This window comes from Scyliorhinus torazame, chromosome 19 (assembly GCF_047496885.1).
Source record: "Scyliorhinus torazame isolate Kashiwa2021f chromosome 19, sScyTor2.1, whole genome shotgun sequence".
Classification (NCBI taxonomy): domain Eukaryota; kingdom Metazoa; phylum Chordata; class Chondrichthyes; order Carcharhiniformes; family Scyliorhinidae; genus Scyliorhinus; species Scyliorhinus torazame.
Window position 1 is genome coordinate 22,419,167 of NC_092725.1, and position 25,118 is coordinate 22,444,284.

General features: G+C 51.1%; 1 protein-coding gene across 3 annotated transcripts in view; it reads left to right on the top strand.

Annotated features, from left to right (window-relative positions):
- LOC140396048 (sulfotransferase 1B1-like) overlaps positions 1-25,118 on the top strand; it is a 47,426-nt gene that overhangs the window by 16,772 nt on the left and 5,536 nt on the right. For all 3 annotated transcript variants that reach the window (XM_072484124.1, XM_072484125.1, XM_072484126.1), the window contains exons 3-5: positions 21,338-21,466; positions 23,557-23,654; positions 24,436-24,562. In XM_072484124.1, coding sequence (XP_072340225.1) covers positions 21,338-21,466; positions 23,557-23,654; positions 24,436-24,562 — 354 coding nt within the window. The remainder of the gene's footprint in view (positions 1-21,337; positions 21,467-23,556; positions 23,655-24,435; positions 24,563-25,118) is intronic.

The following is a 25,118-nucleotide window of genomic DNA, read 5'->3' on the forward strand; positions in this document are numbered from 1 at the left end:
CATGGAAACGGGGCAGATAGTAAGTCCCAAATAGAAGAATGGGGTGCCTCAAAAGCAAGGCGACGAGCAGAACAAAGAACAATCCAGCACAGGTACAGGCCCGTCGGCCTCCAACCCTGTACCGGTCAAGGTACCAACCTTTGCCAAAACCCTCAGCGCATCTTTGTGCCGTACCCTCTGTGGTGATGTGCATCACTGTAAATACATGTAAGCTAGCCAGACACTAGAGGGAGCACCAGAAACATCACACACACACACTCAACCAATAGATAAGTTAGATAGGAGGCGACCAATGGACATTCACGATACACAAGGAGGTGACACGACCACATTACACCAACCCATACATAAAGGACACCACACACATGATCAGCCCTTTGGCCAGTGGAGATAGTCAGTGAGGAGAGGCACAGGGTTGATTCAATGTTACACCCACCACGTGGAAGACAGCAGCTGGTTAGTCAGTTTAGGTAGCTATAATAGGATTAGCAGTAGTGTCGAACTCAAGTTATAAAAGTGTACATAGTGTAAATAAATGAGTTGAAGTTATTTACACTTCCTCTGACAAATGCAACACAAGGAAGCCGCTTATGTTACAAAGGCAACATAACAAAACATGGTACCAGTAGTGAACTGCTTAAATCCAGATAGCCATACCTCAGCGTACAGAGACAACCAGCAATACCCAGGCAAGATGTACGGGCTCCCGGTTCCGCAGCCGCTCCAGTGCCACGGCGATCTCCGCGAAAACTGGCAGCGATTCCGGCAAACGTTTGAATTCTTTCTGGTGGCAGCCGAACTAAAAGACCTGGCCGATGATGAAAAAACAGAGTTTCTCCTCACCATCGCCGGTGCCAGAGCAGAAGAAATCTTTTAAAAATTCAAGTTCTCCAAGGGGCAAAACAAATGCGACTTCCAGGCAGTCCTGGACAAATTCGGCAAATACTGTGAGGAAAACACACTCCAATCGGCGAGGAAAGGTAAGAGAAGCGGCAGTACTCACCTCGAGGCCGAAATCCCAGACCAGAGAGCGATTTGGGTCGAGGTCGGCGGCCATCTTGCTAAAGGGACTACACTAGCGCAGTTGCGCGAGAAGTGCGCAGAACCGGAAGGTTCGTTTGCGCATGCGCGAGACGCCGTGCACGCGCAATCAAGGAAACGGCCATCGGTAAAGGAACAGCGATCTGCGCATGCGCAATCGCTTCCTAAGCGCTACGTCACGCGCGTCATGACGTCAGAGGCCCCAGACCTCACCAATGTAAAGGGGAAACGTCCCAAATCAAAGAAAAAATCTTTTAAAGCTGTAAAACAACCTTCCTTCACCTGGAATGACAGCACAATGCCTCAAATTGAACCAGGGAATGAATTTAACCTCCGAAGAACCCTGCAACAAGCAGTTACCTACGCCCAAACCGATGATTCCAACCTCGAATACTTCGATACTGACCTTTACATTTTCTCTGGACCTCGCGAGCCCAATGGCAGCTCCATGGTCCTAGACGACTATGACTCGGACAAACCTTCCACCTTGAGAGGCTACCACAAGACCAAATCCGAACTGCAACTGGACGTGTTGTACATTGGCGACCCCCGCATTGAATCCGACGCAGACGCAGATTCATTCTTCGGATCTGAGGATCTTCAACCCAGCAGATGTGACATCCCAACTCATCAGTGCAGGATGATGCTGCAGCCTGAAATTTAGAGACAGAGAGCGGTACAAGCCCACAGAGAGCGGCCTGCTGCCACACAGAGCGTGGTCCACGCATCGCTCAGCGTTCCCGACTCTACGAAAGAAGACATGCAAGACTCCACACCGCAGTCCTTGCAGGAACAAGACGTGACTCCAGTGTCACAAGTCTCCACAGCAAGCTCGTGGACAGACTCCACAATGGCAGAAACGCAAGACTCCGATGCGCAGTCCTTGTAGGAACAAGACCATGAGGGTCTAGCAACCTCCTCTGACCAACTAGCGGCAGACGATGCAAGTCTGCCATGCTCACGTAAACAGCAAGAAGACTATAACAGTCTACCACACTCCACTGTACAGCAGGACGACCATGACGGTCTATCATGCTACAATGAAGGACAAAGCGACGATGACTGTTCAAGCCCAAATGAAGGACAACAGCAAGACAATGACAGTCCACCCACATTGTTTGCACCACCAGATGAAAACTCTGACAATTTACCCAACCCTAGTGAACAGCAAGCAGCTACTGAGGCTCTACCCACGGTATATGAGACGAGTGACGACAGCATCCCACTTCCCATGCAAGATGTGCAAAGTGACAGACCTCAGCTAGTGTGTACAGAGGCACTCGACGATCACGGTGAGACCACTGGTGACTCCGGTGACACCACACTACTTCCACCCTCAACTGCTCGAACCTCTCCACTAGTCAATGCATTCCTGCATGTTCCGACTCCAGACGTGCAGCTTCAAGAAATCTCAGCTGACTCCAGTGAACCTGCTAAGACTCCGGACGGGGAGCATCAACAAAAAACAGACCAGACTCCAGATGGGGAGCAACCAAACGCCGACTCTGATTCACATAAGCCAGACTTTACTCCAGACAGGGAGTGCCGCAACCTCAGTGATGGCACGCTCAGGGTGACAGCAGATGCCACAACGACAGGAGATGGATCACTTAACAATCACACTGGGTCAGCAATGACAAGCAGCAGCTACAGTCCAAGAGGAATACACCAATTTTCACCACAGCTATGTCCACACATTTGTTCCACACCGACAGTGCGGCCAATGACAGCTCATGCTGGACAAACCCAGTATTCAAGCCTGCAGCAGCCAGCAGTCTATGCAGCATATTCTCAAACAGGCCAACACTACGGATTGCCCACTAATGGAATCAAGGCCGAAGGAGGACCACCGCCAGCGCAATCTGCACTACAGACTGGATGCCTTAGTTACTGCCCAGGATTTGCTGCACCACAGCCTGGCCAGACAGCATATTCCTATCAGATGCAAGGTTCTAGTTTCACACCATCACCAGGTATTGATGCGAGCAGCAATTCTGTCTCCAAATCGACAAGCTTCAACGCTTCTCAGCAGAATCACCCTTCCAGCACAGCATGTGGCCAGAACCAGTGTGCACAGTCTCATCCGACTTCAACATCTGGCACATCCATGACCTCGAATGATACTGGTGATGGTACCTCTTCAATGTCAACGACCTATCAGCTGCAAGATGCCATCCGACAGCACCACCACAAACATAAAAAGAAAAAGACTCCAAAGCGGACAGCGCAGTGATTCGACCAATTCTTGGTTCCTGTTGGTGGCGTTCATAACCAAGAGAGACATGTGACCATGATGATTGATGGTTTATGGACTCACATGAATGATTTGGACTTAATGTTTAATCACCGTTCCCATGACTTGTATATACCTTACCTTCTCTACCTGTTCTTTGTTCAGTTTTTCTTAAAGTGTACAGAAAATATGAACATATAAAAAAGGGAGGATGTGGTGATGTGCATCACTGTAAATACATGTACGCTAGCCAGACACTAGAGGGAGCACCAGAAACATCACACACACACACACACTCAACCAATAGATAAGTTAGGAGGCGACCAATGGACATTCACGATACACAAGGAGGTGACACGACCACAGGGGGGTATTACACCAACCCATACATAAAGGACACCACACACGTGATCTGCCCCTTTGGCCAGTGGAGACAGTCAGTGAGGAGAGGCACAGGGTTGATTCAATATTACACCCACCACGTGGATTGCAGCAACTGGTTAGTCAGTCTGGGTTGCTATAATAGGATTAGCAGTAGTGTCGAACTCAAGTTATAAAAGTGTACATCGTGTAAATAAATGAGTTGAAGTTATTTACACGTCTCGACCTTCCTTGACAAATGCAACACAAGGAAGCCGTTTATGTTACAAAGGAAACATAACAAAACACCCTCTATACCCGTCCTATCCATGTGTTTGTCAAGATGCCTTTTGAACACCATTAATGTATCTGCTTCCACAACCTCCCCTGGCAACGCGTTCCTGGCACTGACCACCCGCTGTGTAAAAAACCTGCCTCGCACATCTCCTCTAAACTTTGCCCCACGGACCTTAAACCTATGCCCCCCGGTGACTGACCTCTCCACCCTGGGAAAGAGTGCCTGCCCATCCACTCTATCCATGTCCTCATAATCTTGTAGACCTCTAACAGGTCACCCCTCAACTTCCGTCGTTCTAATGAAAACAGTCATAGTCTACTCAGCCTTTCCACACAGCTAACACCCTCCAGACCAGGCAAGATCCTGGTAAACGTCCACCAATGCCTTCACATCCTCCTGGTAGTGTGGCAACCAGAATTGTGCGCAATATTCCAAGTGCGGCCTTACCAAGGTTCTGTACAACTGTAGCGTGACTTGCCAGTTTTTATACTGATGCCCCGTCCAATGAAGGCAAGTATTCCGTATGCTTTCTTCACTAACTTGTCCACTTGTGTTGCCACCTTCAAAGATCTGTGGACATGCACGTCCAGATCTCTCTGACTTTCTATATTCCTGAGAGTTTTGCAATTTATGGTATATTTCCCCTCTATGTTAGACCTACCAAAATGCATTACCTCACATTTGTCCGGACTAAACTCCATTTGCCATTTCTCTGCCCAAGTCTTCAACCTATCTACGTCCCGCTGTATCCTCTGACAATCCTCAACACCATCTGCCACTCCACCAACCTTGGTGTTATCTGCTAACTTACTAATCAGACCAGCTACATTTTCCTCCAAATCGTTTATGTACACCACAAACAACAGAGGCCCCAGCACCGATCCCTGTGGAACATCACTAGTCACAACCTTCCATTCAGAAAAACACCCTTCTACTGCTACCCTTTGCCTTCTGTGACCGAGCCAGTTCTGTATCCATCTTACAACCTCATCTCTGATCCCGCATGACTTCACTTTTTGTACTAGTCTGCCATGAGGCACTTTGTCAAAAGCCTTACTGAAGTCCATGTAAACAACATCCACCGCCCTCCCCTCATCAATCACCTTTGTCACCTCCTCAAAAAAACTCGATCAAGTTAGTGAGGCACGACCACCCCTTCACAAAACCATGCTGTCCATCGCTTCCGTGTCCATTTGTTTCCAAATGGGCATAAATCCTTCGGAAGGATGTTCCAAGTCGACCATCTCATCAAATGGAAGGAACATGAATGGCGGGGGGGGGGGCGGGAAAGGTTTCTCTTCAGTGAAGTTAAGAGCGAGGAGCAGAGGCTTCAAACTGAAAGACAAGGCCGCAGAGCGGAAATAACGTGTGCCAGAGGACCTACTGGAATAGCCTAAGGTCTGTAACTCCTGCCTACAGGCCTGAGAAGCAGTGACGTTCATTTGGCGTGGCCCAGAGGGGGTATTCCCGGCCAGAGTTCCAGCCAGACCAGTTGGTCCACAGTCTGACACGTGTATGGAGGATTTGGGGGGGGGGGGGGGGGGGATTGATGAGACATCCTCAGAAGGTTTCAGGCAGAATCTGTAAGTTGGTTTCAGAGTTTGGGGCGTCTGACTACATTTTGCCTGTTGGCTTCCTGTGTACTTATTGAGATCATTGAAGTATTAGGTAGGTTTTGTAACTTAATTCATAACTTTCTTATGAATTTGAATATATCTATAACGTTGGGGTGAAGGAATAGTGTATTATAGTTAATCTTTTCTTGGTGAATAAATCTTTTAATCTTTTGCTAAAAATTCATCAGCTGACTCCTTTGACTCTGCTCAGTAGTAGCTATTCATGTTTCTGAACAATTAATTAAAGTTAGGATCTATCAAGCCAGGTTCCACCCTGAGATCTGACTTGTTCAATGGTAACGTCAGTTGGGACCGTGACAGCCATTCCCCCAACACCTGCTCCTCCATCTGGCGACAAGCCATGGAAAGCAGATAGACCTCAAACACCACAGCCTCTCGCGTGGGTGTCAGAGACTGCAGCCTCTCACCTCGGCCACAAGCTTCACAGCCTCTCACTGGGCCTCACACACCACAGCCTCTCAGCTAGGCCTCAAATCCTCCAGCAACTCAAATAGGCCTCTAACTCCGAAACCTCTCTTCTGGGCCTCAACCACTCTAGCCTTCCACCTAGATCTCACACATCCTTTCACCTCAGACTCAAACATCGCAGCTGCTCATTTGAGCCACAAACTCAGCGCACCTTCATCTAGACTTCAAACACCGCAGCCTTTTGCCAAAGCATAAAACATTGCAGACTCTCATCTCAGCCTAAAACTGAACAGCTTCTCATCTGGGCCTCAAACACTGCAGCCTGTCACCTAGGCCTTATAGGCCTTTCACTTAGGCCTCAAATACTGCAGTCTCTCCCCGAGGCCTCAAACCCCACACAGCCTTTCACCCAGGCCACAAATACATCAGCCTTTCAACTAGGCCAAAAATACAGCAACCTCTCCCCTCGACAACAATCACCACAGCCTCTCACCTAGGCCTCACACTCTGTAGCTTCTAATCTAGGCGTCAAACAATGCAGTGTTTCACCTAGGCTCTAAATTCCACAGCATTTCTCCTCGGCCTCAAACGCCTGAGACACCTTCAATTACAACTCGAGAGAGATGATTGGTAATACAAAGGCTTTAATTAGCAGAGAACCAGACAGCTACCAAGACGTGTACTCACTGCACACTGCCCACTGAACATTACCTTAAAAATGGCTCCCTGGGGGGTGGAGCCGGAGGCGGAGTCCCCCAAGGTTCCAAACCCGGTCTTAAAGGGATCATTACATTAAAGGTGCAGTAATCAATCATCACATTCACCCCCTGTTTTAAAAGAAAACACAGAGTACATTGGGGGTGAAGTGGAATTACATGTCCAGTATTTTTTGGGTGGTCTGATTGTCCGTGTTGACCTTCTCAGCTCCGCCGGTGGTGCGGCGGACATGGTCATCTTCACTGGGGGTATAACCGGGAGCACGGTGGTCTGAGCCTTTGCCCGTGTTGGAGCCGGGGGGGTATCTCGGGTGACTAGGGTGATTGGGGCCGGCGCCGGCGGGGGGGGGGGGGAGGGGCGCTAGAGGGGGGGGCTATCGGTATTGGCAGCCGGTGCGGGGAGGGGAGCGTCGGTAGAGGGGGGGCGTCAGTGGGAGAGCCAGTGGGTGCCAGGTCTCGCAAGGAAACTGTGTCTTGCCTTCCGTCGAGGTGCTCGACGTAGGCGTGTTCGCATGCAGCAGCTGGACACTCTGGACCATCTAATGGCTCCTCACGTGCCTCTGGAGTAGAACTGGTCCCGGAGTCATCAGCCAACGTGGAAGCGAGACCCCAGATGTGGACTTCCTGGGGAAGACAAACAAGCGATTGTGAGGGGTCTCGTTTGTGGCCATGCAGTGGAGTGACCTAATGGAATGTAGGGCATCGAGTAGGACCTCCTGCCAGTGGGTGGTTGGGAGACCTCTTGACCGTAGGGCTAGAAGGACAGCCTTCCAAACTGTCGCGTTCTCCCTCTCCACCTGCCCGTTTCCCCGCGGTTTTAGCAGGTCGTTCTGCTCGAGGCAATGCCCTTGTTGAGCAGATACTGACGCAGCTCATCGCTCATGCACGATGTACCACGGTCGCTGTGGATATAGGCGGAAACCGAACACGGTGAAGAATCTGTGCAATGCCTTGATTACGGTGGCCGAGGTCATATCGGGGCAGTGGACAGCGAATGGGAAGCGGGAGAATTTGTCGATGACAGTGAGGAAATAACTGTTGTGGTTGGTGGACGGGAGAGGCCCTTTGAAGTCCATGCTTAGTCGCTCAAAGGGCCCAGAGGCCTTTACCAGGCGAGCCTTGTCTGGTCGATAGAAATGCGGTTTGCACTCCGCACAGATCTGGCAAGCCTTGGTCATGGCCTTGACCTCCTCGGTGGAGTAAGGTAGGTTGCGGGACTTGATGAAATGAGCAAGCCGGGTGACCCCCGGGTTACAGAGGTCATCGTGGATGGCCCACAGACGGTCTTTCTGCGCGTTGGCGCACGTGCCGCGGAACAGGGCACCTGGGGACTCGTTGAGCGTCCCCGGACGATATGTAATATCGTACGTGTAGGTGGAGAGTTCGATCCTCCACCTCAGAATTTTATCATTCTTTATTTTGCCCCGTTGCGCGTTATCGAACATGAAGGCGACCGACCGTTGGTCGGTGACGAGGGCGAACCTCCTACCGGCTGGGTAGTGCCTCCAGTGCCACACAGCCTCCACAATGGCTTGTGTCTCCTTCTCGACTGCAGAGTGTCGAATTTCCGAGGCGGTGAGGGTTCGGGAGAAAAAGGCTCCTGGCCTGCCTGCCTGGTTGAGGGTAGCAGCCAGGGCGACGTCTGATGCATCGCTCTCTACCTGGAAGGGGATGGTTTCGTCCACCGCGTGCATAGTGGCCTTGATGATATCGGCCTTGATACGACTGAAGGCCGACTGAGCCTCAGCCGTCAGGGGAAAGACCGTGGTCTTAATGTGTGGACAGGCTTTGTCCGCATATCTGGGGACCCACTGGGCATAATAGGAAAAGAGCCCCAGGCACCGTTTGAGGGCCTTGAGGCTGCGGGGAAGGGAAGTTCCTTTAGGGGGCGCATGCGATCGGGGTCTGGGCCTAGGACCCCGTTTTCCACGACGTAGCCGAGGATGGCTAGTCGGGTTGTGTGGAAAACGCATTTCTCTTTGTTGTAGGTCAGATTGAGGGCCCGGGCGGTCTGGAGGAACTTTCTCAGGTTTGCGTCGTGGTCCTGCTGGTCATGGCCGCAGATGGTGACGTTGTCCAAGTACGGGTATGTAGCCCGCAAACCGTACTGGTCCACCATTTGGTCCATCGCCCTTTGAAAGACGGAGACCCCGTTTGTGACGCCAAAAGGGACCCTCAGTAAGTGAAAAAGCCGACCGGCTGCTTCGAAGGCCGTGTAGGGGCGGTCCTCCGGGCGGATACGGAGCTGATGATGGGCGGATTTTAGATCAACCGTGGAGAATACTCGGTACTGGGCGATCTGGTTAACCATTTCTGCTATGCGGGGAAGGAGGTACGCATCGAGTTGCGTAAAACGGTTTATGGCCTGACTATAGTCCACCACCATTCGTTTCTTTTCCCCAGACCGGACTACCAGTACTTGTACCCTCCAAGGGCTGTTGCTCGCCTCTTCTTTCAGCAACCGCTGAACCTCTGACTTGATAAAAGTCATATCTTGGGCACTGTACCGCCGACTCCTGGTGGCGACGGGCTTACAGCCGGGGGTGAGGTTGGCGAAGGGGGGGGGGGGGTTGCAACTTTGAGTGTTGCCAGGCTGCATACCGTGAGCGGGGGCAGGGGTCCGCCGAACTTCAGGGTCAGGCTTCGGTGGCTACACTGAATGTCCAGACCGAGCAGCAGGGGGGGGGGGCAGAGGTGAGGGAGGATATAAAGTTTGAAACGGGTGTATTCGGCGCCCTGGATCGCGAGGTTCGCGACACAATACCCCGTGATTTGGACCGAGTGGGACCCGGACGCGAGGACGATAGTTTGGGAGGCGGGATAGGTGCGCAAGGAGCAACGCCTTCCCATTTCTGGGTGAATAATGCTCTCCGTGCTCCTGGAGTCAAAATGGCAGGGGGTGTCGCGTCCGTTGATTTGGACCTGCATCATGGCGTTCCGTAGGTGCTTTGGCCGTGATTGATCGAGAGTGATCACTCCCAGTTGCGGGTAGTCAGAGTCCTCGGTTGAGTCGGACCCACATAATGGCTGCCCGGAGTCACAAAATGGCCGCCGTCGTCAGTTGCACGTGTCGGATTTTGAAGATGGCCACCGCCAAGATGGCCGCCCCCATGACTCACAAGAGGCCGATGACGCGTCAGAAGGGGGCGTGTCCGGCCGGCGCGCAGCCAGCGTTGCGGGGCCTGGGGGCCTGTGAGCTCAATTTTCGGGCCCGATGAGACTTTTGTTCCTGGACCTTGGGCCCAGCTAGGCTGACCTTTGCAAAGTGCCCCTTCTTTCCGCTGTCGTTGCAGATAGCGGAGCGGGCTGAGCAACGCTGACGTGGGTGCGGGCCTTGCCCACAGAAATAGCACGGTGTGCCCCTGGTGTGAGCTGGTCGCCACGCCGCGCAGGCCTGTAGCATGGCCGAGTCTGGAGGGGATCGAGAGGGGCTCGCAAGGTCCGCGGAGTACATGCGGAGATTATGGTGGGCCGCTTCCAGTGCCTTGGAGGTCTTTTGCTCCGTCTTCGAGGAGTCGCTGCCTGATGTATGTGGATCGTATACCGAACACGAAAGCATCTCGGAGGTGCAAGTTCATATGGACTTCTGCCGTCACCTCCTTGTGGTCGCAGTTCCTAGCGAGCGCGGTAAGTCTTTCCACGTACTCGTCCAGCGTTTCCCCGGAGTGCTGCCGGCAGGTCGAGAGCAAATGCCGGGCGTGTACTTCGTTTATTGGCTTAACGAAGCGCTTCTGCAGGATTTTGACCACCGCTTCGTATGTGGTGGCCTTTTCGATCGTGGAGGAGAGTCTGTGGTCCACCCGGGCATGTAGTATGCTCAGCTTGCGCCAACTGGAGTGCCTGAGGAGTTCAGGTAGGCCTCAAAGCACCGGAGCCAGTATTTAAAAATTTCAGCGGCCTCCGGCGACCGAGCGTCCAAATTGAGTTTCTCCGGCTTTAGACCGCTGTCCATCTTGAAGTAATCTGCTAATTAAATTGAGATACCCTCAATTACGACTCGAGAGAGATGATTGGTAATACAAAGGCTTTAATTAGCAGAGAACCAGACAGCTGCCGAGAAGTGTGCTCAATGCACACTGCCCACTGAACATTACCTTAAATACGGCTCCCTGCTAGAGGGAGCTAGAGGTGGAGCCCCCCAGGGTTCCAAACCCAGTCTTAAAGGGATCATTACATTAAAGGTGCAGTAATCAATCATCACAACCCCACGGCCTCTCTCTGAGGCTCTAAATTCTACTGCCTCTCACCTAGGCCTCAAACTCCACAGCTTCTCGCCTAGGCTTCTTCCTAGAGTTCTCAGGCAAAGATTTCTTAATCTATCAGAACATGGCTGGTCAGTGCAAAGACTCACAGAATGGTTAAAGTGCAGAAGGAGGAATTACACTCATGTGTCAAACGAGCAATTCAGCAATACCACCCCAGCCTTCTCCCCGTGACCCTGGACATTCTCCCTTCTCCGATAACAATCCGATTCCCTATTGAAATCCTCGCTCGAAGCTGCCTCCACCACACTCTGGGACAGTGTGTGCCAGACCCTCACCGCTCGCTGTGTGAATCTGTTTCCCTCGTGTCTCCCTCGCTTCTCTCCCCGATCTGTGTCCCCCTCCCTCGGGTTCTCCATCCTCCCACCAATGGGACCGGTTTCATCCCTCGCCTCTGCCCGGGACCCCCTCCTGATATTGAACCTCGACCCAAATCTCCTCTCAACCTTCTCTCTCCGAGGAGAACATTCCCCAACTTCTCCGATCTCTCCCCATCACCGAAGCTTCCTCAACCTTGGAACCATGCTCGTCAATCTTGTCTCCACACACTCTCTCTCTGTTTCTCTCTGTCTTTCTGTTTGTCTCTCTCTGTGTTGCTCTCTCTATATCTCTCTCTCACTTTCTCTCTCTGTGCATGTCTCTGATCCTCTGCCTGTCTCAGTTTTTGTCTCTCTCTTTGTCTCACTGTCTCTCTCTCTCTTTGCCTATTTCACTGTCTCGCTCTCTCGCTGTTTCTCTCTCTTTCTGTCTCGGTCTCTCTGTCTCTCTGTCTCCCTCTCTCTGTCTCTCTCTCTCCCTCTGTCTCTCCCTCTCATTCTGTATCTCCCTCTCTCTCTGTATCTCTCTACAATTCCTCCACATCCTTCCTATAGTAGACATAGAATTTACAGTGCAGAAGGAGGCCATTCGACCCATCGAGTCTGCACCGGCTCTTGGAAAGAGCACCCTACCCAAGGTCAACACCGCCATCCTATCCCCATAACCCAGTAACCCCACCCATCACTAAGGGCAATTTTGGACACGAAGGGCAATTTATCACGGCCAATCCACCTAACCTGCACATCTTTGGACTGTGGGAGGAAACCGGAGCACCCGGAGGAAACCCACGCACACACGGGGAGGATGTGCAGACTCCGCACAGACAGTGACCCAAGCCGGAATCGAACCTGGGACCCTGGAGCTGTGAAGCAATTGTGCTATCCACATGGCTACCGTGCTGCCCCGAACTGGCCACAATACTCTAGTTGGGGTAGAACTGGTGTTTGATCCAGGTTTAACAGAGCGTCCTGGCTCTGGAATTCTGTGCCCGTTAATAACCCCAGGGTACTGTTTGTTTTATTAACCCCGCCCTCACCCTGTCCTGTCACCTTCAGTGATTTATTCACGTGTATCCCCAGGTCCCTCTGCTCTTTCACCCACTTTAAGATTATTTCATCTTGTCAATCCACCTTTTCCCCACCAAAATGAATCAATTCACACTCCTCCGCACTGATCTGACAGACGGGTACCCACTCCACCAACTTGTTAATGTCCTTTTGAAGTTATACACTGTCTTCCGTAAAGTTTACCATATTTCCAAGTTTTGTGTCATCGGCAAACTTTTAAATAATCTCTTGCACACCAAGATTATTAACATATATCAGTAAAAGGAAGGGTCCCAATACAGAGCCCTGAGGAACCCCACGACAAACCTTCCTCCAGCCCGATAAATATCCATCGGCCATTACTCTCTGCTTTCTATTCGTCGTCAATTTTGCATCCAAATTGCCACTATCCCCGTTATTCCAGGAGCTTGAACTTTTCTCACAAGCCTGTTGTGTGGCACGGAATCGAATGTCTTCTGAAAGTCCAAGTACATCACATCAACAGCATCACCCTCATCGACCCTCTGTGGTACCTCTTTTTTTTTTAGAATTTTTTTTTTGAGGCATTTATAATTTAAACAATTTTAACAAATTTTAATATAAACAAAACCACAATAATATATCCAACAAACTCCCCTGGGCACAAACCCCAGCCAACATGGCTCACACAAACAGTACCACCTTCCCCAACCACCTCCCACACCTCCCTTTGCAGCCCCCCCTCCCTGCTGACAGCTTCATTTTTCTCAAAGACATCGATGAACGGCTGCCAGCTCCGAGCAAACCCCTGCAAGGAACCCCTCAATTTTCTCAAGTCTGAGAAACAACCGCCATGTCGCTCACCCACACCCCCTGACTTCGGGGCTCCGAGTCCCTCCACCCCAGTAAGATCCATCTCTGGGCCACTGGGGAGGCAAAGGCCAGGACGTCGGCCTCTCTCGCCCCCTGGGCTCCCGGGTTATTCCGACACACCGAAGGTCGCCACCTCTGGACTTGGCGCCACCCTCGTTTGTAATGCCTCTGATACCATGAGGTCAGCAAACCCCTGCCAGAAACCCCTCAGCCTTGGACATGCCCAAAACATATGGGCATGGTTCGCAGTTCCACCCGCAAAGTGCCCGCACCTATCCTCCACCTCCTCACAGAACCTGCTCACCCAGGCCACAGTTATTTGTGCCTTGTGGACAACCTGAAACTGTATCAGGCTGAGCCTGGCACACGGCAAAGACGCATTAACTCTCCTCAGGGCCTCCTCCCATAACCCGGCCTCCAACTCCCCCCCCCCCCCAGCTCTTCTTCCCACTTTCTCTTCACCTCCCCTATGGGGGCTCCCTTCCACTCCATCAGCTCCTCATAGATCTCTGAGACCTTCCCCTCTCCCACTCCTGTTCTCGGTCCCTGCCCGCATCCACCCCCGAAACACCCCCTGAGCAAACCGGCGATTATCACAAATTGGCGTCCACACCGACCCCCCCCCCAACCCCATGTAATAATAATAATAATCCCCAAACCCTCAGGGCTGGCACTGCTACCGGGCTGGTGTAGTACCGAGCCGGCGTGCTGGGCTGAGGTGCTGTTAACAATGCCCCCAAATCCGTGTCCTTGCAAGAGGCCGCCTCCACCCGTCTCCATACCGACCCCTCCCCCGCTACCCACTCCCTGACCATCGCAATATTCGCCGCCCAGTAATAGTTGTGAAATTCGGGAGGGCCTGCCCCTCTCCCCCCCCCCCCCCCCCCCCACAACGGCCCCCGCTCCAGCAGCACCTTCTGCACCCGCGGGGTTTTACCCCGGCATCTCTGCATTCGCCTCTTTGAAGAACGTCTTGGGAATAAAGGCTGGGAGACTCTGGGAAACAAACAGAAACCTCGGGAGGGCCATCGTTTTAACTGTCGGTACCCGCCCCGCCAATGGCGACGGGAGCGCGCGCTACCTCCGGAAATCCCCCCTCATTTGTTCCACCAGCCGCCCCAGATTCAGTTTGTGTCGCTGCTCCCACTCCCGGGCCATCTGGATAGCCAAATATCGAAAGCTCCCTCCCACCACCTTGAACGGCAGCTCTCCCAATCTCTTCTCCTGCCCCCCTCACCTGGATCGCAAAGACCTCACTCTTGCTCATATTCAATTTGTTTCCCGAAAACTGGCCGAATTCATCAAATATCCCCATAATCCCTCCAATTCCCCCCAGCGGGTCCGAGATGTACAGCAGCAGATCGTCCGCTTAGACCCCGTAGACAGCGAGTTCCTGTGTTCCACCCCATACTATCCCCTGCCAGACCCTCGAGCCTCTCAATGCCAACGGCTCTATAGCCAGGGCAAACAGCAGTGGGCCAAGTGGACATCCCTATCCCGCCCCCCGGTGTAACCTGAAGTCGGCCAATCTCACCCGATTCGTTCACAAACTCGCCCCCGGTGCCTGAAATAACAACCGGACCCAGTCCACAAACCCCTGCCCAAACCCAAACCGCCCCAGGACCCCCCAAAGTATTCCCACTCCACCCGGTCAAAGGCCTTCCCTGCGTCCACGGCCACCACCACCTCCATCTCGCGCCCCTCTGGAAGCATCATGATTACATTGAGTAACCTCCTCAAGTTGGTCACCAAATGCCGCCCCCTAACGAACCCCATCTGGTCCTCCCCAATTACCCCTGGGACTTCAATCCTTGTAGCCAGGAAATTCGCCAACATTCGTCCACATTTAACAGGGAGATCGGCCGATATGACCCACAGTTTTCCGGGTCCTTATACCGTTTTAAAATGAGGGAGATTGACGCCTGTGACAACGCCGGGGGAGTACTCCCAACTCCTTTGCCTCATTGAAGGCCCTGACCAGCAGCGGTCCCAACACCCCCGAGAACTTCTTGTAGAATTCCACCGGGTACCCGTCCAGACCTAGGGCCTTACCCGACTGCATCGCCTCCAGCCCCTCCACTACTTCTACAAGCCCGACTGGGGCCCCCAAGCCCCCCACCAGCTCATTGTCCACCTTCGGGATCTCTAACCTTCCCAGAAACCTCCCCATCCCCTCCTCCGTGGCCGTTTACTATAAAACTCCCGAACCACCCGATTCACCCCCGCCGGGTCCAAGACCGTGTTCCCACCTGTAAACTCACTCCCAGTGAGTTCTCCCAGTGAGCCAGAGAAGACAGAGCCAGGAGTGAGACACAGCTAAGAGTGAGTTTGGGAATTTGAATCTCGGTGGGAATTGAATTAAATCAGTAAGTCAGCTCCTTTTAAATTTCAGGAGTTTAAATTAATTTAAATTAAGCTAGTATTGTGCAGTGTGGGTTAACAAGGGCTGCCTCACCCCCTCACATAACTGGTTGGCAGTTAAGTGTCAGTCACTTAAATCTACCTTGATCTAAAAGCAGGTGGGGGAGGGGAGTCAATTCAGGACAGTTTAAAAAGAGCAACTTGTAAACCCACTCCCAGTGAGTTCTCCCAGTGAGCCAGAGAAGACAGAGCCAGGAGTGAGACACAGCTAAGAGTGAGTTTGGGAATTTGAATCTAGGTGGGAATTCGAAGCTGGGTGGGGAGGAAGTGCTTTTTATCCCTGGTAAGTGACTGGTAAGTAGTGTTTCTGTTTTTCTGTTTCTTTTCATTGGTATATTTATTTATTTTTTCTTTGTTGTTTTTTTGTTGTTGTTGAAATTGTAATTGTTGAAGTTAACCAAAGGTTTAAGACATGGCAGGAGATCTCAGACCCGTGTCATGCTCCTCGTGTGCGATGTGGGAGCTCAGGGACACGTCCACTGTCCCTGGCTCCTTCACGTGCAAGAAGTGTGTCCAGTTGCAGCTCCTGTTGGACCGCTTGACGGCTCTGGAGCTGCGGATGGACTCACTTTGGAGCGTCCGCGATGCTGAGGACGTTGTGGATAGCACGTTTAGCGAGTTGGTCACACCGCAGGTGAAAGGTACTGAGGGAGATAGAAAATGGGTGACCAAAAGACAGAGCAAGAGTAGGAAGGCAGTGCAGGTGTCCTCTGCGGTCATCTCCCTGCAAAACAGATATACCGCTTTGGATACTGTTGGGGGAGATGGCTCACCAGGGGAAGGCAGCAGCAGCCAGGTTCATGGCACCATGGCTGGCTCTGCTGCGCAGCTGGGCAGGAAGAAGAATGGCAGGGCTATAGTGATAGGGGACTCAATTGTAAGGGGAATAGACAGGCGGTTCTGCGGACGCAATCGAGACTCCAGGATGGTATGTTGCCTCCCTGGTGCAAGGGTCAAGGATGTCTTGGAGCGGCTGCAGGACATTCTTGGGGGGGGGGGGGGGGAAGGTGAACAGCCAACTGTCGCGGTGCACATAGGCACCAACAATATAGGTAAAAAACGGGACGAGGTCCTACAAGCTGAATTTAGGGAGCTAGGAGTTAAACTAAAAAGTAGGATCTCAAAGGTAGAAATCTCAGGATTGCTACCAGTGCCACGAGCTAGTCAGAGTAGGAATGGCAGGATAGAGAGGATGAATGTGGGGCTCGAAAGATGGTGCAAGAGGGAGGGATTCAAATTCCTGGGACATTGGAACCGGTTCTGGGGAGGTGCGACCAGTACAAACCGGACGGTCTGCACCTGGACACGACTGGAACCAATGTCCTAGGGGAGGGGGGGGTTTGCTAGAGCTGTTGGGGAGAGTTTAAACTAATGTGGCTGGGGGATGGGAACCGATGCAGGAAGTTGGAAGGTAGTAAAACAGGGACAGAAATAAAAGGCAGTAAGGGGGAAAGTGTAAGGCAGAGAAGCCATAGTCAAAAATCAAAAAGGGCGACAGTACAAGGTACAGTGACTGAGGGGAGCTCAGTGAATAGGACCAGGAATACTAAAAGAAATAAAACAGGGAAGTGAAAACATTAATGGTAAGCGACGCGGCAGGTTGTTACAGGAAGATATGGGTTCAACGACAAGGAAAGTTAGGAGAAAGGTTAAGAGGAAATATAACTTAGGAGAGGTTACTGATCGAGGTGTTAAGATTCAGAACAGAGGTAAAAAAGCCAACATAAGTGTACTTTACCTGAATGCACGTAGTATTCGGAATAAGGTAAATGAGTTGGTGGCGCAAATCATCGTGAATGACTATGATTTAATGGCCATTTCTGAAACATGGTTAAAGGATGGTCACGACTGGGAGTTAAATATCCGAGGGTATCAAACTTTTCGGAAGGACAGAGTGGATGGTAAGGGAGGTGGTGTAGCTCTGTTATTTAAGGATGACATCCGGGCAACAGGAAGGGATGACATCGGTGCTATGGAGGATAAGGTTGAATCCATTTGAGTGGAAATCAGGAATAGTAAGGCAAAAAAGTCACTGATAGAAGTAATCTATAGGCCACCAAATAGTAACATTATGGTGGGGCAGGCAATAAACAAAGAAATAACAGATGCATGTAGAAATGGTACAGCAGTTATCATGGGGGATTTTAATCTACATGTTGATTGGTTTAACCAGGTCGGTCAAGGCAGCCTTGAGGAGGAGTTTATAGAATGTATCCGCGATAGTTTCCTAGAACAGAAGGAATGGAACCTACGAGGGAACAAGCGGTCCTAGATCGGGTCCTGTGTAATGAGACAGGATTGATTCAGGATCTCATAGTTAGGGATCCTCTCGGAAGGAGCGATCACAATATGGTGGAATTTAAAATACAGATGGAGGTTGAGAAGGCAAAATCAAGCACTAGTGTTTTGTGCTTAAACAAAGGAGATTACAATGGGATGAGAGAAGAACTAGCTAAGGTAGACTGGGAGCAAAGACTTTATAGTGAAACAGTTGAGGAACAGTGGAGAACCTTCCAAGTGATTTTTCACAGTGCTCAGCAAAGGTTTATACCAACAAAAAGGAAGGACGGTAAAAAGAGGGAAAATCGACCGTGGATATCTAAGGAAATAAGGGAGAGTATCAAATTGAAGGAAAAAACATACAAAGTAGCAAAGATCAGTGGGAGACTAGAGGACTGGGAAATCTTTAGGGGGCAACAGAAAGCTACTAAAAAAGCTATAAAGAAGAGTAAGATAGATTCTGAGAGTAAACTTGCTCAGAATATAAAAACAGATAGTAAAAGTTTCTACAAATACATAAAACAAAAAAGAGTGGCTAATTTAGTGGAATTTTTTGAGGACATTAACAGAGCGGTAGATAACGGGGAGCCAATGGATGTGGTATATCTGGATTTCCAGAAAGCCTTTGACAAGGTGCCACACAAAAGGTTGTTGCATAAGATAAAGATGCATGGCATTAAGGGGAAAGTAGTAGCATGGATAGAGGATTGGTTAATTAATAGAAAGCAAAGAGTGGGGATTAATGGGTGTTTCTCTGGTTGGCAATCAGTAGCTAGTGGTGTCCCTCAGGGATCAGTGTTGGGCCCACAACTGTTCACAATTTACATAGATGATTTGGAGTTGGGGACCAAGGGCAATGTGTCCAAGTTTGCAGATGACACTAAGATAAGTGGTAAAACAAAAAGTGCAGAGGATACTGGAAGTCTGCAGAGGGATTTGGATAGGCTAAGTGAATGGGCTAGGGTCTGGCAGATGGAATACAATGTTGACAAATGTGAGGTTATCCATTTTGGTAGGAATAACAGCAAAAGGGATTATTATTTAAATGATAAAATATTAAAACATGCTGCTGTGCAGAGAGACCTGGGTGTGCTAGTGCATGAGTCGCAAAAAGTTGGTTTACAGGTGCAACAGGTGATTAAGAAGGCAAATGGAATTTTGTCCTTCATTGCTAGAGGGATGGAGTTTAAGACTAGGGAGGTTCTGCTGCAATTATTTAAGGTGTTAGTGAGGCCACACCTGGAGTATTGTGTTCAGTTTTGGTCTCCTTACTTGAGAAAGGACGTACTGGCACTGGAGGGTGTGCAGAGGAGATTCACTAGGTTAATCCCAGAGCTGAAGGGGTTGGATTACGAGGAGAGGTTGAGTAGACTGGGACTGTACTCGTTGGAATTTAGAAGGATGAGGGGGGATCTTATAGAAACATATAAAATTATGAAGGGAATAGATAGGATAGATGCGGGCAGGTTGTTTCCACTGGCGGGTGAAAGCAGAACTAGGGGGCATAGCCTCAAAATAAGGGGAAGTTGATTTAGGACTGAGTTTAGGAGGAACTTCTTCACCCAAAGGGTTGTGAATCTATGGAATTCCTTGCCCAGTGAAGCAGTAGAGGCTCCTTCATTAAATGTTTTTAAGATAAAGGTGGTTAGTTTTTTGAAGAATAAAGGGATTAAGGTGTTATGGTGTTCGGGCCGGAAAGTGGAGCTGAGTCCACAAAAGATCAGCCATGATCTCATTGAATGGTGGAGCAGGCTCGAGGGGCCAGATGGCCTACTCCTGCTCCTAGTTCTTATATTCTTATGTTCTTCACTTTCCCAATTTCTCTCGCCGCCTCCTGTTTCCTCAACTGGTGCGCTAACGCCCTGCTCGCATTCTCCCCGTAGTTGTATACCGGCCCGCTCACCCTTCGCAGCTGCCCTACCGCCTTACCCGTGGTTACCAACACAAATTCCATTTGCAGCCTCTGCCGTTCCTTTTAGCAGCCCTTTCTCTGGGGCCTCCGCATATCTCTTGTTCACCTGCAGGATTTCCTCATCCAGCCTCCATTATGGATTCGAACCCTCCCCCCCCGCCCCCGTACTCACTTGTAAATCTACCCAGCGGGCATGGTCCGATACCATTATTGTTGCATACTCAACATCAACTACCCCTGCCAACAATGTCTCATGTACCAGAAAATAATCTATTCGGGAATACACCTTGTGCACATGGGAGTAAAACGAAAGTCCTTTCACCCTCGGCCTCCCAAATCTCCACGGATCCCTCCCCCCCTGACATGTGTTCCATGAACCCCCAGAGCTCCTTAGCTATAGCCGACACCCTCCCCGTCCTCGAGCTCAACCGGTCCAGTCTCGGATCCAGCACCGTATTAAAGTCCACCCCCCATAATCAGCCAATAAGAGTCTAGGTCCGGAACCTTCCCCGTCACCTGCCTCATAAATTCCACGTCGTCTCAGTTCGGGGCATAGATGTTGACCAACACCACCAGTTTCCCACTTACCATAACGTACCTCCCCAAGAGTCCACCATATATCCTCCCCACCTCGAACGCCACCCACCCATTGACCAAAATCTCCACCCCCTTTGTTTTCAAGTCCAACCCTGAGTGAAATACTTGCCCAACCCATCCCTTCCTAAGCCTACTCTGGTCCCCCACTTTCAGGTGTGTCTCTTGCAGCATGGCCACATCAGCCTTCAATTGCTTTCAGTGTGCAAACACGCGGGCCCTCTTGACCGGCCCATTCAATCCTCGCATGTTCCACGTGACCAGCCTGGTCGGGGGGGCGCCATGCACCCTAACCTCCCCCCCCCCGCCCCCACCAATCAACGATAGCCCCACTTGGGCCAGCCTCCGGCCCGTGCCCCGCACCTCCCCAGGCCCACCCTCGGGCGCCCACCGTCATCGACCCTCCTCCCCATACATTCTACAAGCTCTACCCCTGTCAGCAGTACCTCCCCCCCCATCTCCCCCCCACCTCCCCCCCCAGCAACAACCCCTGCTCCCATCCCCCTACCGACCTGCCACTGAGCCCCCCCACTCCCCGCCCATTGCTCTGTTACCTCTTCAAAAAACTCCAGCAAGTTTGTTAAATCCGATTTAGAAATCCATGCTGGTTTTGCCGAAGCAACCCACATTTCACCTTATGACAAATAATATTGTCCCAAAGTGTTGTTTCTAGAAGGTTCCCCGGCACGGAGGGGAAACAAACTGGTCAGACATTGCTGGGGTGATTTTGAAAGCTGGCTCTGAGTGACCTGCAGCCGCTGCAATTCTCCAGTCCTCTGGCACCGAGGGAGCCCAGGATAATATCGTCAGGACGGGAAAGGAGAGGACATACAGCCCATCACACACATCCAGAGCAGGAACTACCCCAAGAATCCTCATTGTTGAACTTGTTCAGCTCCATACAGATCCCTCACTAATCCCCTCCTCTCTATCCTCTCTCTCTGATGCTCTCCCAACAGGAGCGACGTGGGTTCAGGAAATTGTGGATTTTATTCTGCAAGACGGAGATGCGGACAGGTGTCGCCGAGCCCCGATAGACAGCAGGATCCCATTCCTGGAGTTCAGTTGTAAGGGATTTCACCCTCCAGGTGAGGCATCGTGATCTGCACAACACAGTGAACCTGACAAAGGCAGAGTACTCCCCGGACAGGTACAGCACGGGGTTAGATACAGAGTAAAGCTCCCTCTACACTGTCCCCATCAAACACTCCCAGGACAGGTACAGCACGGGGTGAGGTACAGAGTAAAGCTCCCTCTACACTGTCCCCATCAAACACTCCCCGGACAGGTACAGCACGGGGTTAGACACAGAGTAAAGCTCCCTCTACACTGTCCCCATCAAACACTCCCCGGACAGGTACAGCACGGGGTTAGACACAGAGTAAAGCTCCCTCTACACTGTCCCCATCAAACACTCCCAGGACAGGTACAGCACGGGGTTAGATACAGAGTAAAGCTCCCTCTACACTGTCCACGTCAAACACTCCCAGGACAGGTACAGCACGGGGTTAGATACAGAGTAAAGCTCCCTCTACACTGTCCACATTAAATTCTCCCAGGACAGGTGCAGCACGGGGTTAGATACAGAGTAAAGCTCCCTCTACACTGTCCCCATCAAACACTCCCCGGACAGGTACAGCACGGGGTTAGACACAGAGTAAAGCTCCCTCTACACTGTCCCCATCAAACACTCCCAGGACAGGTACAGCACGGGGTTAGATACAGAGTAAAGCTCCCTCTACACTGTCCACGTCAAACACTCCCAGGACAGGTACAGCACGGGGTTAGATACAGAGTAAAGCTCCCTCTACACTGTCCACATTAAATTCTCCCAGGACAGGTGCAGCACGGGGTTAGATACAGAGTAAAGCTCCCTCTACACTGTCCCCATCAAACACTCCCAGGACAGGTACAGCACCGGGTTAGATACAGAGTAAAGCTCCCTCTACACTGTCCCCATCAAACACTCCCAGGACAGGTACAGCACGGGGTTAGGTACAGAGTAAAGCTCCCTCTGCATTTCCCCAATCAAAAACTCCCAGGACAGGTACAGCACGGGGTTAGATACAGAGTAAAGCTCCCTCCGCACTGTCCCCATCAAACACTCCCAGGACAGGTACAGCACCGGGTTAGATACAGAGTAAAGCTCCCTCTACACTGTCCCCATCAAACACTCCCAGGACAGATACAGCACGGGGTTAGGAACAGAGTAAAGCTCCCTCTGCACTGTCCCCATCAAACACTCCCAGGACAGGTACACCACGGGGTTAGGTACAGAGTAAAGCTCCCTCCGCACTGTCCCCAGCAAACACTCCCAGGACAGGTACAGCACGGGGTTAGATACAGAGTAAAGCTCCCTCCGCACTGTCCCCATCAAACACTCCCAGGACAGGTACAGCACCGGGTTAGATACAGAGTAAAACTCCCTCTACACTGTCCCCATCAAACACTCCCAGGACAGGTACAGCACGGGGTTAGATACAGAGTAAAGCTCTCTCTACACTGTCCCCATCAAACACTCCCAGGACAGGTACAGCACGGGGTTAGATACAGAGTAAAGCTCCCTCCACACTGTCCCCATCAAACACTCCCAGGACAGATACAGCACGGGGTTAGGTACAGAGTAAAGCTCCCTCTGCATTTCCCCAATCAAACACTACGAGGACAAGTACAACTGATGAGGCAGTATTGAAGGAGCGCCACACTGTTGGAGGGTCAGTGCTGAGGGAGACCCTCCCTTACAGAGGGTCAGTGCTGGTGGAGCACTGCACTGTCCGATGGTCAGTGCTGAGAGAGTGCCGCACTGTCAGAGGTATAGAAATATAACTTTTGTCTTCAATCACTTTTATTCCAAATATTTTCCTTCAGCATCAGACTTTCTGATCCACGATTACATTTTACCTTAGCAAGAAGTTCCAACTTCCCTTCCTGGGTCCTGGTCCGCAGAGATATTTTGGTCTCAGTTATCCCTGATCTTGTCTTTGTCAGTGTGACTTGTCCAAGATATGTTCAAAATTGGCCTCAGGTTCACTGCAGCCTGAATTCTCCTCCATTGAGTGTCCAACCCTTAAGATCACGACCCAATTGAAATGCCCTTATCCGAGTGTCGGAGTGAGAGACAGACACCTGCCCAATCCCTCCATTCAGACCACTCCTTCTGACTCGTCGCTTTTTGCAGGAACTGAACTCCTCGCGAAGATGCCATCTCCGAAAGTGATGAAAACCCATCTTCCATTCCAGTTATTGCCAAAGTCCTTCCTGGATCAAGATTGCAAGGTATGGATTGTGTCCGGCCCTGTGTATGTGTGTGTCCTTGTTTCTTCTGTCCTCTCACAGGATGTGGGCTTCGCTAACTGGGCCCAGTGTTCATTCCCCATCCCTAATTGCCTCTTGAGAAGGTGGCGGGTGAGCTTCAATCCCGTGTGGTGTAGGTATACCCACTGTGCTGTTAGGGAGGGAGGTCCAAGATTTTTTTACCCAGCGACAGTGAAGGGACGGTCGATATATTTCCCAGTCAGTATAGGGCCATGAGGGGGAACTTGCAGACGGTGGGTGTTCCCCATGTGTCTGCTCTCCCCTGTCCTTCTAGGTGGGAGATGTGGTGGGTTTGGAAGGTGTTGTTGAAGGAGCCTCGGCGAGCGGCTGCAATGCATCTTGTAGACGGTACACACGGCTGCCGCTGTGGGTCGGTGGTGGGGGGAGTGGATGTCGAAGGTGGGGGTTAGCATGTCGATCGAGCGGGAGCTGCTTTGTCCTGGATGGTGTCGAGCTTCTCGAGTGTTGTTGGGAGCCGCACCCATCCAGGCAAGTGGAGAGGGTCCCATCGCACTCCTGACTTGTGTCCTTGTAGATGGTGGACAGGCTTTGGGGGGAGTCAGGAGGTGAGTTACTCTCCGCAGGATTCCCAGCCTCTGACCTGCTCTGGGAGCCAGTGTTTATGTGGCTGGGTCCAGCTCAGTTTGAAGTCCTCCTGACTGAATGTAGGTAGTTAGATAGTTGGTGCTGTGTTCGTGATCGGCGAGAGCTTTAACCAATTTCCTCTTCATTATCTGCACAGATGATCTACTGTGCGAGAAACGCCAAAGATATTCTGGTTTCATACTTTCACTTTGACTCAATGAACAAGATGCAACCTGAGCCAGGAACCTGGGAGGAATATTTTCACAAATTTCTTCAGGGTAATGGTACGTAGAAAGAGAGATTTCAGGATTCAAGAGATGTGTGTGTGTGAGCAAGTGTGTGCGTGTGTGTAGTGAGTGTGTGTCGTGAGTGAGTGTCCACTGAGTGTGTGTGTGAGTGAGTATATGTATGACTGAATGTGTGTATGAGTGAGTATGTGTGTGTGTGTGTGTAGCGAGTGTGTGAGTGCATGGAGTGTGTGTGTATGAGTGAGTGAGTGTGTGTGTATAATGAGTGTGTGCGTGAGTGTGAGTGTGTGTGAGCAAGTGTGAGTGTTGTTACGATTCAAGTCCCACAGGCCCCAGAGTCCCAACGTCAGTGAATTAACCAATAATTCTGATAAAGTTTCTGAGATCTTTGACCTTTGACTGTTCCAATTACTCCCAGGCACCAGATTTGTGAGGGAAGCACAAAAACTGTTTATTTATAACAATAATAAAGATAAAACTGGCAATAATCATGATAGAATAACGGCCACGTAATCTATTACTCCCGCCTTCTTACCGCCCCACCCTCTATCCAAACACACATAAGACAGACGCACACACAGGAGGGACGAAA